Source organism: Carcharodon carcharias, chromosome 2, assembly GCF_017639515.1.
Source record: "Carcharodon carcharias isolate sCarCar2 chromosome 2, sCarCar2.pri, whole genome shotgun sequence".
Lineage (NCBI taxonomy): Eukaryota > Metazoa > Chordata > Chondrichthyes > Lamniformes > Lamnidae > Carcharodon > Carcharodon carcharias.
Window position 1 is genome coordinate 186422241 of NC_054468.1, and position 17218 is coordinate 186439458.

Genomic DNA, 17218 nt, shown 5'->3' on the forward strand with positions numbered 1-17218 from the left:
AACAAATAAAGAATAAATTCTTCCCTTAGTATCTCTTCAGTTAACTTCTGCTTATTCAAAAATGTCAATGGACCTGCAAGAGATCTTCCTAATAGGCTCCCGCATCTAAGAAAAAAGCCAGTACTTCGTTAGCGATTTTTTTTTTTAAACCTCAACATGTTGCAACTCAAGTTTGTGTGAAGTAATGAAAACTTGAAAAACAATAGAAATGCATAACATTCAAGTGCGGAAAAGTATTGCTTTAAAAAAAAAGCAATATCGAGATATCCTTTATAGAGAAGAAGCTGAGAGCTAAATCCTAGAAATCCTTAGGTTTTTCCCACTTCTGATTCTGCCACCTTTCCTAGAGAACAATCTAATTGAAAGCAATTCCATAGTCAGACAAATAATCTTGGTGGTTTTGGTGTACATGGAATAAAGTGTAATGCTCAGAATACTCACTCTGTGCAGATTTTATTCTGTTTATAAAACTTATGTCTTGCTGTGAACAACCGTGATATGTATTTTGCCATTTCAATATCATCCTAAGAAGAGTAAAGAAAAAAAATCACATGTACATAAACTGTATAATACCTGTAATAATGGATTTCTTAATTGAAATGAAGAACATACTAGTACCTTCTCATCATAAGGTTTCAGTGCACATAATACCGCAATCACAGTGAACTGTTAGGTGGAGTTTTATTGCACACTTAGGGTTGCATTTTCTTGACTAAACTGAGGGAACATGTGGTTTTGCAGCCTACTACCAAACATTTGCCCTTAGAACAACTCTTCTTCCCTCTCTCAGCAGGGATTTTGGCCAACCAACCTTTAAATTACTTCTGGGACAGACTTGGGAATCCACATTGCCTTTGCACTACTCTATCACTGATGCCAAATACTGTCAGAAAAGGAGCAGTGGTACCTACTCAGTGGGGGAGTTAGGATGCAAGGGGCTATAGGAATCTTGCTGCTGCTCGTGCTGGAAGGAGAGGACATGAAAGTAGCCACCTCTCCCTCTCTTCTGCCCCATTGCTGCACCAACAGTCTCAGCAGCTTATTCAGAGCCATCTTAAAAATGTTAAATAAAACTCTTATTGCACCTCTACTTCCTTTTATGGTGCCCCTTCCTCTTTCTAGCAATGTAACAAGTTTTCTTTGCTGTCAATGGCAAATTCCCTACCGTGTGGCAGTGATCCTGTTGAGAATCTGCTCTGCATCTACAATGAGATCTGATGCATCCACATTGATACTTGACTCAGGAAAATGGATTGGTTCACGGCTAAGTGAAGGCGATGGGCACACCTGCCCTGTAGGGAAATTTCAGCCCTTAAGGTGTTGTATCACACCTTATAGAAGAGACAGCATACAATCCTTTATAGGGTAGATTTATTGGTCCCAGGTCTCCACGAATGGAGGCTGAAAACTATGACGGGTATGCTCATGATAGAGCCAGCGTTAATAGATTCTTGGCCACTTTATAGTATTAGTATTTAATTTTATCAGCTTTGCATATAGTAATGAAAACCACATGACCAGCATTTTCACTTAAACGTTTAACTCTGCAGACATCCAAACTAGTCTTTAACTTAAAGTCTATCTGGAAGGCAAAGTAGCATTTTTTACTTTAGAAAATACAATTACTCAATCAAAAACAAAATGTATTCAAAAGAACCAGCACACAGGATAAGGTTGCGTTGCACCTGCCAATGCAACAAACAGTATGATCTATAATGTATATTACTGTAAAATAAAAAACTTTTAAGTATCAAATTAGAGAGACATGACATCTTCTGTCATGTGCAAGAGGTGCAGTCATATTTTCTCAAGAATTACCAGTGATACAAAATATCCTAAATATATTGCCTAACAACTTTTAAAATCACAATGGTGCTCTCTTAATGACATTGAATACTTCCAAAACAATATAAGACGTACCAGTAATGCAACTAGCTATTCCCCCACCACCCCCACTATGCCCCTCGCCGAGTTGTTCTGCCAGCTCCATAGTGACCTGGAATAAATGGTGATTCACTCTGCTTATGAATGGAATTGGCTTTACGTTGATACAAAAGCCTTAGTTTCAAATTGCCAGCATTAACATGTTTAAAATGAATGGGTGAAAATAATACTGATTGGAAAATCTAGTCTAAATTGTGTTTCATAAGTGATGTCAATGAGTATTCATGTTTGGTAAACAAGTTTATATGTACTAAATGGCTATCATCTTATGTTCCTCTGAGTGTTACAGACATTCAAATGTTGAGTTGTAAAAAGGGTTGCCATTCTTTTGGATGCCATGCTTATACTTGTTACCCTCCAGAGCAGCCTACCACCTGGCTTAATAAAATGACTGTAAAAAGAATTAGAAATGGTTCAACAGACAATTATGAGTTTGGGTTGGGAAAATATACAAGAAGATTGGTTACTGAAAAGAAATTAGATAACAATGAAAGTTAATAGTTTAAACAGCCATTTCTTGTTCCTCTGTTCTTCTGCCATTATAAATAAGAAATTGACTTAAAACACAACTGAAGTTTTCAGCTCCTGGCTTCTCTTTGACTTTCTTTTTTAAATGCCTTCCTGTGAAACAGCCGTTAGTACCGCCCAATCATGATAGAGCACTAATAGTGGCAAGTCAATCTTTTAGCCAGACAGTGTAATGAAAGTTCAGCCGCTCACCTCATGTAAACTTTCAACAGAAAATCAATAAATGTACAATCTCTTGATTTATAAATAGTGATTGGCCAGATCCTGGTACATATTTAGTGATAAAAATACACACAGTTAATTAATATAAACAGAGATACAAAAATTCAAATGGATATACTTATCCTGATATTTATGTTCTAATGTTAATTTGTTAAACAAGAGAAGGGAGGTTTGAATAAGAAAAGCAAAATGAGGACTTGTTAAAAAAATTGCAGGTATTTGTAATTTAAAAAAGGTGAAACAAGTAGCAATATATTGCAATGAATCAAGCAGATTTGTGCATCAAGAACTATTTGGCTCTCACTTTAGCCTACAGCCTCTAGTGTGGTGTCATCACCATAAGTTTAATGCAAGCAACCTATTAGGAAGCATTACCTCTAGTGGTGGCTTTCCTCACACTGCTAAGGTGCAGTCACATTTGCTGGCTGCAGGTAGACCACACAACCCCTTCTGTTTACACTCATATTAATGTTGGTAAGAAAGGCTGAAGAAAACACACTGGTGAATTCATGTCTCTTTGAAAGGTACAGAGCTGAAAAGGCAGCTCCTGACAAGGAACAGAGATTTTAAAATATCTCTGTTCAATCTGAAACAACAGGGAATTCAGTTAGACATGTCACCCTTTGAAGTTAGAAAAGTATCTGAAGTTCTGGAGACTGTTCTATTAACAATAGCATGCAAAATGGTGATTATCAATTTAATGTAGAAGTGGAACACCAAAAATGGCCGATGATTTGTAATCAGGAATGGAAACCCAAAACAGACACTGCTTGAAATTGGGCAACTCACCAAATAGTATCACAGAATAATATCATTATATCATAAAATCATCCAAACCAAAATTAATTGTAGCTTGGAAAAAATTGGTTAATAAGTGAGTGCTAAAGCTAGCAAATTGTGTTTGACTAACTTGATTAATTTCTTTAATGAAGGAATGGAGAGGATCCATCATAAAGGTCAGAAGTGGGATGTTCACTGATGATTGCAGAGTTTTCAATTCCATTTGCAACTATTCAGATACTGAAGCAATACCTGCATGCAACAAGACCTGAGGAACCTTCAGGTTTGGATTGATAAGTGACAAATAATGATCGCAGCACACAAGTGACCATCTGCACCAAGATATAATCTAACCATCTCCCCATGACATTCAACAGCACCATTACTGAACATCTGGGGGTCAGTATTGGCCTGAAACTTAACTGGCCAGCCACATAAATGCTGTCAGAGCAGGTCAGAAGCTAGGTATTCTGGAGAGTTTAACTCACTTCTTGACTCCAAAAAACCTTTTCAGCATCTACAAATCACAAGTCAGGGGGTCATAAGGAATATACTCCACTTTCCTAGTGGCGTGGAGCTCCAACAATGTTCAAGAAGCTGAACCCCATACAGAACAAAGCAACCTGCATAATTGACATCCCAGCAACCGCCCTAAACAGTCACTCCCTCCACCACCATTGCATCTTAAACTACAGTGTCTCCAATCTATAAAATGCACTGCAGCAACTCTCCAAAGTTTCTTCAACAACACCTTCCAAACCCGTAACCTAAGAATGATAAAGCATAGGTGGCCACTTGGCCTATAGCGCCTGTGCCAGTTGTTTGAAAGGGCTATCCATTAGTCTGAATCCCCTGTTCTTCCCTCGTTGTCTTGCAATTTTTCCCATTCAAATATTATGTTATTATTGAATCTGCTTCCACCATCCTTTCAGGGGCTGCATTCCAAATAATGACACCTCACTGTGTAAAAAATTCTCTGCGTCTCACCTCCAGTTTTTTTTGTTAATTACCTTAAATCTGTGTCCTGACATTGGAAACAGTTTCTCTTTATTTACTGCATCAAAACCCTTCATGATTTTCAACACCACTATTAAATCTCCCCTTAACTTTCTCTGCTTTGAGGAAAGCAAACCCAGTTCTTCTGCATCCCTAGTACAATTCAAATAAGTCTCCTCTGCAGCATCTCGCAGGCCTTGGCATCCTTCCTAAAACATAGTGTCCAGAACTGCACACAATACTCCAGCTGGGGCCTAACCAGTGATTCATAAAAGCTTAGCATTAACATCCTTGCTCTATACCTGTTTATAAAACCATGGATCCCATATACTTCTTTCCTTTATTCTTCCATGGGATGTGGGTGTCACTGGCAAGGCCAGCATTTGTTGCCCATCCCTAACTGCCCTTGAACTAAGTGGCTTGCTTGGCTATTTCAGAAGGCATTTTAAGAGTCAACCACATTGTTGTGGATTTGGAGTAATACATAGGCCAGGCCAGGTAAGGACAGATTTCCTTCCCTAAAGGACATTAGTGAACCAGATAGGATTTTATTACACCAAAACAAAAAAATGCTGGAAAAACTCAGCAGGTCTGACAGCATCTGTGGAGAGAAAGACAGAATTGAGGTTTCAAGTCCATGACTCTTCTTCAGAGCTTTCTCTCTACAGATGCTGTCAGACCTTTTGGGTTTTTCCAGCATTTTTTGTATTTTTTTCCAGCATCTGCTGTATTTTGCTTTTATCTTAGGATTTTATGACAATTGATGATAGTTATCATGGTCACCATTACTGAACTAGTTTTACATTTTATATTTTTTTATATTCCAGATATATTAATTGAATTTAAATTCCACCAGCTGCCATGCTGGGATTTGAACCCATGTCTCCACAGCATTAGCCTGGGCCTCTGGATTACTAGTTCAGCGATATTATCACTATGCCACCATCTCCCCCTGAATCATTCGTCTCTGTTCTTGAACCCCTTTTAAAATTGTATCAGTTTATATTGCCTTTCCTCACTCTTCCTACCAAAAATAGTTTGCATTTGTTAATGGGACACGGGCGTCGTTGACAAGCCCAGCATACATTTTCCATCTCTAATTGCCTGTGAGGTGGTGGTGCTGAGCTGCCTTCGTGCACAGCTGTGTTCTGTGTGCTCTAAGTATAGCCACAGTGCTGGTCGGTCGCGAGTTACAGAATTTTGATTCAGTGAAGATGAAAGAATGGCGATACATTTCATGGTGGTATGTGAACTTGCAGGCATTGATGTTCCCATGTGCCAGCTATCCTTGTTCTTCTAAGTGGTAAAGGTTACAGGTTTGGAAGGTATTGTCCTGGAGAAGCCTTGGAGAGTTACTGCAGTGCATTTTATAGATGGTAGACACTGCAGTTAAGGTGCAATGGTGGTGGAGGAAGTGACTATTTCAGTTGATTGATGGGATGTCAATTATGTACAGGGTTGAGCATCATGAGTGTTGTTGGAGTTGCATTCATCCAAGAAAGTGGACAGTATTCCTTAACACTTCTGACTTGTGCTTTGCAGATGGCAGAAAGGTTTTGAGGGAAAGGAGTGGGTTATCAGTCTCAAAATACCTAGCCTCTGACTTGCTCTTGAAGTCACAGCATGTGTGTGGCTGGCCAGTTGTGTTTCATGTCAATGCTGATCCCAGGATGTTGATGGTGGAAGATTCAGTGATGGTAATGCTGGTAAACATTGAGGAGGGATAGTTAGATCCTCACTTATTGTAGATGTTCATGACCTGGCACTCGTAGTGTGAACGTTACTTGCTAATTATTAGTCCAAGCCTGAATATTTTTTCTGCACGCAGGTACAGACTGCTTCAGTATCTGAAGATTTGCAAATGGATTTGAACACTGCGCAATCATCAGGAAATATCCCATTTCAGACTTTATGATGGACTCTTTCCATTCCTTCAAATAAATTAATCAAGAACACGATTTGTTTGCATTGGCACTCATTTATTAACCAAATTTTTCCAAGCTAAAGTAATTTTGTTTTGGATTATTTTAAGATGTTTCCCATGATCAATTTTAGGCTGAGTGATCTTAGTTGTTGGGTTTATTCCTCTCCACTTTACAGAACATTTGTAGTCCTCCAAGTGCTCTGGAATTGCTTCCAAATCTGAGGAGCATTGCTATTTCCACCCTTACTTCCTTCAGCAACCTTGGATACCCACCATCTGGACCAGGTGGCATTGTTACTTTTGTGTAGTGCCAACCTTGTAAGTACCTCCTCTATTTATTTTTAACCTATCAAATTGCTCTCCTTCTTCCTTCTCTACTATGACATTGACGGCATCCTCTTCTTTATTAAAGACCAGTGTAAAATACTCATTTAGCATTAATATAAAAACAACGCTCTGGAAAAACTCAGCAGGTCTGGCAGCATCTGTAGAGAGAGAAACAGAGTGAACATCTTGAGTCAATATGACTTCTTCAGAACGCTGCACTAAGGTGTGATGGTGGTGCAAGGGATGATTGTTTAAGGTAGCCAATGAGAGTTCTGAAGAAGAGTCAAATTGGACTTGAAACACGTCTGGCTGACGTGTGGGTGGTGCAGCCCGCAAGCCAGCGCTTAAAATGTTGCGCAAGTGTCCTGACGTCAGCACGCAGCATTGCGATATTTTGGTTGGCGGATGCGCACAGCAGCAGGATGTGCGCCCGCCATTAATTAAAGGCCTCGTTAAGGCCCTTAACTTGCCAATTGTCGACGATTTTGAGGAGCCCGTGCAAACTTCAGCTTGGCACACGGGCCCAACGGGCAGGCAATTTTTTTTAATGAACCTCATCCAGTGGCGGGATGAGGTTTGATAGCGGTTTAAAAAACTTTTAATAAAGTTTTTGTTTATTTCATTAACATGTCCCATCTCGTGTGACATTTTCACAAGAGGGGGACATGTTAATTAATTTTTTATTGCTTTTTTTTAATATTTGCCAGCCTTTCAGCAATCTCTCTGAGGCAGCACTTTACCTCAGGAAGATGTGGACGCTCTGACAGTTGGGAATTCCTCCCCCCACCCCCCGCACAGGAAGCGCGTAGCGCTGCCCGCTGGGCGGGCCTTAATTGGCCTGCCCACTTAAAATGGCAGTGGGGCCTGTTTCAGCGGCGGCAATCAGCTGCCTGCCTGCTGCTGAGGCCCACCTGCCCATCAAGGGCAAAATTCTGCCCATTAATTCTGATTTTCTTTCTACAGATGCTGCCAGACCTACAGAATTTTTCCAGCACTTTGTTTTTATTTCAGATCTCTAGCATCCACAATATTTTGCTTTTTATTTTAGTACCTCCATGGAGGGCTTGTTGAAGAAGGGGTCATTCGGATTTGTACAGTTCAGCTAGGTAGCATTTTTTGCAACTGGGCCCTGGGAAAAGTTAATGAGGATAGAGATGATTAATCAGATTTTTTGGAGTAATGCTCTAATCTTGATAAGCTCAATGAATTCAAAAGGAGGTTTTGCCTTAGATTTCAGAAATTTGAAGAATGATGAAGTTTGTAGATAGAGGTAATTTCTCTTGGAATATTAAAGTGTGCTTAAATTTAATTAACAGACCAAGTTAACAGTTGATATGGCTTCTGTTAATACCTGCAACAGTACAATCCAACAGGCAATTCAATCAGCACAGTTAGGAAAAGTGTAAAAAAAATATAGCATTACAGCATAAGTATGTATAAAGCATATGCTAGAAACAAGGATAAAATCACAGAAGATTCAGGAAGGCATTTTGTAGGCATCTTGCTGAAGAAATACCACAGAGACCAGTTCCAATACACCACTAAGGATAATGGAACAATTTCTAAATAACTGTTAAATTACTGCAAAGTCAAAGAGGTTCATAATGCCAGTCACTATACTTACTGTGTGAAATGGAACAGTTTCTTCTTTGCTTGCTAGCTCCACATTAATTGAAGACCTATTGTGCGTTATATTTCCAATTTCATTCCATCTGTAGGTTTAAATACATATTGTATTATTGATCATGTTTAGGTTTTATCCTTTTGATTCACAAGTTGTCAACTTTACAAATACTTGGGCTGAAAATCTAAATAAAACACTCACAAATTTATTGAATGATTCATTGTAATCAATTGATATTTTCCATCCAGGCAAGGAAGAACTGAAAACCAACTGATTGAGGGTGTGCAGGAGGGGAAATTGTGCGCAATGTGTGACTCAGTGTAGGCTATTCTTGCACATATTTTTCAGTTTTCAGAAAGAATTAATGGTAATTCACTCACCATTCCTCCATACTTATGAAGGGCATTGTGCAAGGTTATCAAGAAAAAGGAAGCAATAATGCCTTTGAGGAGGAGAAAACTGAAGGGCGCTCTACTCAGGAGTCAGAAGGTGTAACGTCACGGTAGAACTCAAAAAGTTTAATTCAGATGAACAATCACCTGTCTAAGCCTTTGGTCCAATGCAATTTAGTTGCTTACCTGTATGTTATGGTTGGTCGTCCATTCCTGTGCTTTACGAATATTCCCATAAAAGAAATGCCAATAACAGTGTCATTTCCAAGATTATCCTGTTAAAGGGGAGTAAGTGCTCATTTACAAGGTGAAACTTACACAACACCCGGCACATATGCATGTACTAAGTTACTCTAGCATGTCTCCCAAGGCTTCCATGAACTAAAATTAACATATATGTTACAAATTTAGGTCAGCTTTAGACGTTCTCTTCAGTACAGTATTCCTAATCACACCTGTAATCAGCCTGAATGACTTACATTTCAGAGTGTGCTCAGACCACCCAACAACAATATGATTTTACAATGAAATGCCCCAATATTACTAAGTTGTGGTCTGAACTGCATGTTCTTGTCTTTTGCATGTGCCCCTACCTGTATCTTTCCAATCTTTCTGAAGGTGGACTGAGAAAACACAATACTATGAAATCAGAAGTCAATGTTTTGAGTTGCTTTATGTTGTTATAAGGGTTGGGGAGGGGTTGGGGCTGGTGGGCGGGAGGGGTGAATGGTTTCACGGCTAGCAGCGGAAGGTAGCTCTGAGGAACACATGCCTGGCCTTTACTTGTGGGGCACAGAGGAGCTCTCCTGCTGCTTCTGACCTCAATATGGAGAGTTTTTTTTGATACTTACCTTTGAGGGCCTCGCTAGCCTCCTATCAGTCTGACCTGGCAGGATGGTCAGGGATTGTTAGCATTGTCCCGTTTGCAGCATTGAGGTTACTCACATCATAATGCATCTACATGACTCTTAAAAAATTACCCCCTTGCCAATTTAAATTCTAATTCATTTTTTAATAACCTGCACTCAAGTACACCAATCCCACATAGAGAATGTTAAATATGTTTAAAAACAAGCTTACAATGCATTGGTGAGAATCTAAAATATCTGAAAAGATATCTTTCAAACTTAAGGTGACAATTTCTGATGTACCTTAGCAGGAAAGCTTTCTTGTCCAAAGCCTTCAAGCTGTTCCACTTCTTTTATATATAGTAACTCAGCCTCTGCAGGTGGCATCCCACTGGGAAGAAAAAAAATCATACATCCACACTTCTTAAAGGTAACATTTCCACCATCCAAATACAATGCTGCCTGCATTTATCGGTGATGTCATTCATATAAAAGCAAATACTGTAGTGGAACCCAATTAGATTCAGCTTGGAGAAGCTCAAATCTGTAAAACCTCTGGCGAATCACACCAGGGCATTCTCTCCTTCTTCCTAGATTTGATTCTATAGCAATATGGGAAAAGGATTGCAAGCTTGTCTGTCCCCAGTCCCCCTCAGTTGTGAAATGGGAAGGCGGAGTAGGGAAAAGCAAGAAAAACAAAAACTAATTCAGTTAGAAGAACAAATCTTTGGCAGAACAAATGTAATTAATATTTGGGCACATGTACAGAAAAGTACAAACTTGCCATTATATAGCATGTCATTGTTTCTTTGAGGATTTATCAAAGTGCTTCAAATTCCATGCATTATTTTGGAATTGCAGTCACTATGGTTATGTAGGACAATGTGACAGCTAATCTACACACAGCAAAGTCCCACTAACAGCAAGTGAGATGTTTAACCAGTTACTCTATCTTTGGTGGTATTGATTGAGGGAGCGATGCTGGATAAAGCTTTGGAAAGCTTCTACAAAATAATGCCAAGGAAATTTTTATGCGCAGCCGAGTCACAGGAACAGGAAGACGGAACCTTTGTTTAACTTTTCATCCAAAGCTCTGCATTTCTAACAATGCAGCAATTCCTCAGTGTTGCACTAAAGTTTCAGCCTAGTTAATGACTTGAACCCATAACCACGAGAGGATAGTGATACTAATTAAGCCAAGTTGGCATAAAGGAGGGAGATTATCAAAATAATAGAGCTAAACTGAGTAAATGGCAACACCACCTGTAGAGGCAGTAACCAAGCAGGTGGACCAGCAAATTAGGGTGCTCACATTAGCAGTCTACCTGCCGCTGACCCACCCATCTCTGGCTGATCTGTTCGTATTAATTCCACATTCCCATCTAATTAATACCTATTGTTCAATTTTTTAAAAAATGCAGATACTGACATTTTATGAGAGATTTTATGACACTTTTTAAAACATGAAGTGAAAGCTACGATCCTGTTTGTAGCACTATAATGAACAGCTAGAAGTGGGCTTAGAAAAACATGTAAACCAATGTTAGGCTGTATCTTGGCAGCAATTCTTAGAAAGCTATTCTCTCAAGAATGAAGGAATGGATCAAAGGAACACCTGTGAGAAACCAAGCTCTTGTAAAACATAATTTTGTGCTCCAGTATTTCAGTCCAAGTTCTACTACACTGGAAGCCTTGCTTACCTGTAGGCCTGGTGTTGCATTGCTACCTTGTGTGTCATTTCTTCCAGCATCCGTTCATCTTGAGCCCAATCCTGTAAACAGATCACACAAGATATCATTCAAATTTGCCAGCTAATCATAGTTATGATGCTAGGAATCACTTACCAATCAATCAATCAGTACACTTTCATTGCCCTATCAGAAATTTGCTCTGGGTACAATTGCTTAGGCTTAACCAAATTGAAAAATAATTACTTCAGTAATACCACAACCCATGTCACTACAGTGCAGCACCAACATCATAGTTGAAAAATGCAATAAAGAGAGGGGAAAATAAAGGAAGGGTCTTAAAGCCTTATGAAGTTGCCATCCAAGGGCAGAAATTGAGAGGCTTCATGTCAGTTTGGAGCACGAGTTTATTAGACGCCAATTCACTGACTCTCATGCTTATGTCAAGTGAGGTTCAATGCTGTACAAAAATTCTGATCATCATAAAACTATTAGTTCCTCTAGGCTGGGAGGGGAAAATTAAATTACCTAGCATTCTCACCCCTGATTCTTATTCATGAATTCTTATTAGGTTAAGGCACTACATAAATGTAAATCATTGTTGCGTGTGCTGTTGGAAATTCAGCCAAGATTGCAACTAGATTTGACTGAGATGCCCTCAATTCCACAAAGGGATAGAATTTGTGGGGGTTTCTCTCAATCACTCACTGTTTGTCAAGGGCTTCAGCATCTGAGGCCCTCTACACCTTCCACCTCCTGCAATGTACTTAGAAGTTCCACAAACCCCCTAAAATACAAGTATTTCTTCTATGAAAAAAGTAGTTAGGACACACACATATAATAATATAGTATGTATATATCATTAATGTGTCAAGGAATATTTCTCAATTCTCATGTGAACATCAAGACCTAATGTCACATGACTTGTTTTTAAAAAGTTCACTTTAATTGCAGAAGCATCTAAAAATCAGTTAAAAATACTAATATTGAATTAATGTTTCATAATCTGGCTATAACTGATATCAGACATATTAAATTCTTCTGAACCAAGCTCCCTTGTACAACAGGCTGTCACCTTGGGGCAGAAGCAGCTCTAGGAACCTACATCAGATGACTGATGCTCTCAAAGTGGCACCCCCACATTTCTCCAATCCGGCTGATTGGTCTGGTGATCTCCAGCCAGCTGTACTTGTGTTGAGACATAAATATCTTTAACAGTATAAAATACCTTTTCATGTTGCCTAGACTTTTCAAAACACTTCACAGAGTGAATCATTTTGAAAATGCAGTGACCCTAGGTAGAGAAACTCACTTAAACAAATGCAAGCATTTCTTCTGAGTGGTAAGGAGTTAAGTTATAGGTACAAGTTGTTTCTTTTCTCTAACACATTGTGGTTATTTTTGAAACCATCTCGCAGATCCCAGTTGAGAACTCCTGTCTGAGGGCAGCCCAAGCCCGAGGATCTGTGCTTTAGTATTGCTGAAAAAATAGACATGTCGAAGATTTTCATCTTGCACTCATTAGGACACTTCGCAAAAATACCAATATAAGGAGAAAATCAATAATTTGTACTGTATGTGAAGAGTGCTGATTGGTTGGCACGTGGCGTTGCCATGGAGAATGCACCAATGATGGTGACTAACAGTTAACTGTCAAGCATTGTTTGAAATTTACATCAGACAGCTTGACCCTGATTGGTCAAGGTATTGCCCTGAGGATTGAGTCAGCAAATGGCTGTCACTTAATTTTGTTTATCTGACACATATGCAGTATGTGCACGTTCCTTCTATCTGCAAAGAATAGGGCCCTGTGTATTAATATATGTAGCTTCCAGTACACGCACATGTGCCACACTGAGCCTGACTGTCCATCTTAAATCAGCTGTCAGCGTAATTTTTAGCACACTCAGGATTAATTAACAAAAGTTGTCCAATCACTGAATTGCATTGAATGTTGGACGCTGTGTTTTGAGTTCTGCAAGCATGGGCTAGTTGGGTACAGTCTGTACCCTGCCCATTGCGAACATTGGCTGGCACGTTGTTTGATACGATCCGCCAGAATTTGGGATACATGGCCTACATATCTAGCATCATATTGGCACTGAAATTCATATACTACATTATTCATTAGTGTGATAGGCAGATTGTTTTTTGGCTGGTTGTCAGCATCCTGGTAGTGCAAATACCACTTGTGTTGCTGTAATCTGAGGTAGACTGGATACTTTTCAGGGCCTAAAGTGATGGTCATAGGCCCATTCATGAGTTTGCGCGATGTACAGTGTGAAATTATCTGATCAGGGTAACTGTTATAGGATGGTTGAGTTGTAATATTAGTGATAGAGTTGATCTGCACACTTCTTGGGTGGAAACATTAAGTTTATTTACAATATACTCAGCAACAACTACACATGTGCTTTCTACTACCATTCCATCTCCACACTGACTGCTGAGGTAGACAACACTACTCTCTAATTGGTTACTACTGATCATGTGATCTTCCTTAACACGTATTATTCTTCAAGGTATATTACACACCAAATAAAACCATAATTACTATATTCCTCCTCCTTTATCTAGGTTATACATATATTTACACGTACATATTTTTCAAGGCAACATAACATTTAAATATATATAAAAACATAAAACTGCGGATGCTGGAAATCCAAAACAAAAACAGAATTACCTGGAAAAACTCAGCAGGTCTGGCAGCATTAGTGGAGAAGAAAAGAGTTGATGTTTCGAGTCCTCATGACCCTTCAACAGAACTACACCTAGTTCTGTTGAAGGGTCATGAGGACTCGAAACCTCAACTCTTTTCTTCTCCACCGATGCTGCCAGACCTGCTGAGTTTTTCCAGGTAATTCTGTTTTTGTTTAACATAACATTTACACTGGGTAAGGAATTTACAAGTTCAGTCTTTCAGGTGGTTTCCTGGTAAATGTGAAACATTACAGCTCCACAACTCCAGATTTTTTGTCATGAACCTCCTTTTCCGGAGTTGTCTGAACATCAGGTGCTTCGGTGGGCACTTGCACTTCTGTGTCCTCAACTCTTTTAGGAACATCAGTCCTGTGTTGAGTATCCTCAACAGGAAATGCAGACCCGGTCATAATCATTGGTGGAACCAAATTTTAGTGATTTGTCTTTCCCTTCCTTAAATGGTCCACATGTTTACGGATGATCTGGCCTTCCACCTCCAAATGGTAAGATAGAGGTCCAGTTACCGCACTTATTTCACTTGGTAACCTCTTTGGTCCTTCCCCAAAGTTTTTCACGTATACCAGCTCTCCTACGGTAAATTTCCTCTCACAACTATGCCAGTCATGTCTAGTTTTCTGGCTTCCCTGACTCCTTTCCACCTTCCCCTCTAAATTCGGCATCATTAAGTTCAATCTCACCTTGAGACGGAGTTTCAACAATAACTCCGCAAGTGTGACACCTGTTGTGTGAGTTGTTGTCCTATAATGAAAAAGCGTGCTAGCTTGGTTGCCAAGGAATTGCCAATTAGCTTTTTAATGCCTGCCTTGAACATCTGAACTGCCCTTTTGGACAATCCATTTGAGGAAGGGTGGAACGGTGCAGCTTTCACATGAGTGATGCCGTTGAGGCCATTATTGGAAACAACTACTTCTGGTAATCCATGAATGTAAAAACTCTGATATAGTTTCTGAATTGTAGCGCCTGACGTTGGTGACTTTACCCCAGATGTCCAAGAATTTTGAACGGGCATCGATAATGAGCAGAAACATTGGCAACATTGGACTTTTCCTGGGAACAACGTGTAACCGCACCCAGGGTCTACCTGGCCTCTCCCATGGGTGTAACAGAGCAGTCACTGGTAACTTTTGCAGTTGCTGACATTGCACACAGTGCATTACTAAACTCCTTATTTTGCCATCCATCCTAGGCCACTATAGTTAACAGTGTGCTATGGTCTTCATTCAGGAAATTCCTGGATGGGCACGGTGTAGTTCAATAAAAAGTGGCTCCCTTACCTTTGGAAGAACTATCACTCATGCTCCCCACAATAAGATGCCACCCTGGCTGGTTCTTCTGTTGAACTACAGTTTCATTTAGTCAGATACGGGCTGCTGTGACCAACCACATAACACTTGTTCTCGTACCAGAGATAGGACTGGGTCCTGACTCGTCTAGTCTCTGGTCTGTTGAGCACATACTGGCTAGGAATCTAAGAAATTTAACAGTAAAACAAGTTCCTGTGGAACTGGGACGTGCTCATCATTTTCTTGTAAAGCCAAATGACTAAGGGCATCAGCGTTTGTGATTTGATTGCCAGGCCTATGTACGAACAGTGTATCCGTATGCTGCCAGAATTAAAGCTCATCGTTGTATTTTTGCTGAGGCTATGGGTGGTATAGCTTTGTCCTCACTGAACAAACCTAGCAACAGTTTGTGGTCTGAAATGATTGTAAAATGGCAGCAGTGTATGTACTGGTGAAATTTCTTGATGCCAAATATGATGGACAGACCTTTTTCTATCTGTGAGTATCCCTTTTCCACTGTGGTGAGCATCCTTGTTGGCCCTTCCCTGCCGTCATCCATCCGATGGGAAAGCATTGCTCCGACTCCGTAGGGAGATGCATCACATGTCAGCACCAATTCTTTTATCTGGTTATAATGCACTAATAGATTGGACGAGTGCAACAATTGTTTCATCTTTATGAAAGCTTCTGTCTGGGGTGCCTCCCAAGACCAACGTTGGTTCTTTTTTAGTAGAGAATGCAGGAGGCCAGCACCATAGACAAATTGGGTAAGAACCACCCATAATAGTTACTCATTCCTAGGAATGATCCGAGCTCTGAGGCGTTCTTTGGCAAAGGTGCCTCTCTTATGGCTCTCACTTTCTCCTCGACCAGGTGGAGGCCCTAGGAATCTACTCGGTGACCCAAATAGATTATCTCCCTCACTTGGAACATGCACTCTTCTTTTTTTTTAAATGCACTCCAGCCTGCAATAAACATTTTAAGACTTCTTCTAAGTTTTCCAAATGCTCTTTTTCAGTGAATCCTATCACCAATACATTGTCTAAAGAGACTACAACGCGGGGCAGTCCCTGCAGTAAGCTTTCCATTTTTCTCGGAAAGATGGCATAATCGGAGGAGACACTGAAAAGCAATCGTGTGTTGGTACAACCCTTTGTGGGTATTAATTGTGACAAATTCCCGGGAGGCATTATCCAACTCTAGTTGTTGTTAAGCATGACTCATGTCCAGCTTTGTGTATGTTGTCCCTCCTGCCAGCTTGGCATACAGGTCTTTCGATTTTTGGAATGGGGTGCCTGTCTAGCTTAGCTGCCTTATTAACCGTCAGTTTGTAGTCTCCACAAATTCGGACACTCTGGTCAGGTTTAAGGACAGGGTCTATGGGTGCTGACCATTCTGAGAACTAAATAGGTTGTATAACACCCAGTTTCTCTAGTCTGTTCAGCTCAATGTCAACTTTTTCTTGCAGGGCATATGGCACTGGTCTTGCCTTCATGAAGCAAAGAGTTGTTTCCGGATCTACATGAATCTTGGTCTGCAAGCCATGGATTTTCCCCTGTTTATCCTTGAAGATGGTGGTGTACTTTTTAAGTAGCTCCGGTAGCCCGCTTGCTCTCAACTGGAAAATTTCAGCACATGCTAACTTAATCTCCTTTAACCAATTTTGCCCCAGAAGGCTTGGCCCTTCACCTGCTACCACCATTAAGGGTAGCTTTGTCCCTTGGCTTCCATAATGGACAGTTACTCTGCTTATGCCTTTTACTTAAAAGTCTTCATCTGCATATGTTTTTAGCTTGGCGGCCGTTTCTTCTAGACTTAAGTGATGTTCACCATTATTCAAATATCTGAAGGTATGTTCCCCAATTACTGTAGTGGAAACTCCCATGTCCACTTCCATTCTAACAGGTTTGCCATTTACTTTCACTGCGACAAATATTG

The 17218-nt window shown here is 40.1% G+C and overlaps 1 protein-coding gene across 1 annotated transcript in view; it reads right to left on the reverse strand.

Moving 5' to 3' along the window:
* Positions 1 to 17218, reverse strand: part of LOC121291504 (tyrosine-protein phosphatase non-receptor type 14-like) — a 277947-nt gene that overhangs the window by 51417 nt on the left and 209312 nt on the right. Inside the window, exons 6-10 of the mRNA XM_041212793.1 lie at positions 11286 to 11356; positions 9889 to 9976; positions 8924 to 9012; positions 8346 to 8433; positions 442 to 524 (exon numbers count right to left, since the gene is read on the reverse strand). Coding sequence (XP_041068727.1) covers positions 442 to 524; positions 8346 to 8433; positions 8924 to 9012; positions 9889 to 9976; positions 11286 to 11356 — 419 coding nt within the window. The remainder of the gene's footprint in view (positions 1 to 441; positions 525 to 8345; positions 8434 to 8923; positions 9013 to 9888; positions 9977 to 11285; positions 11357 to 17218) is intronic.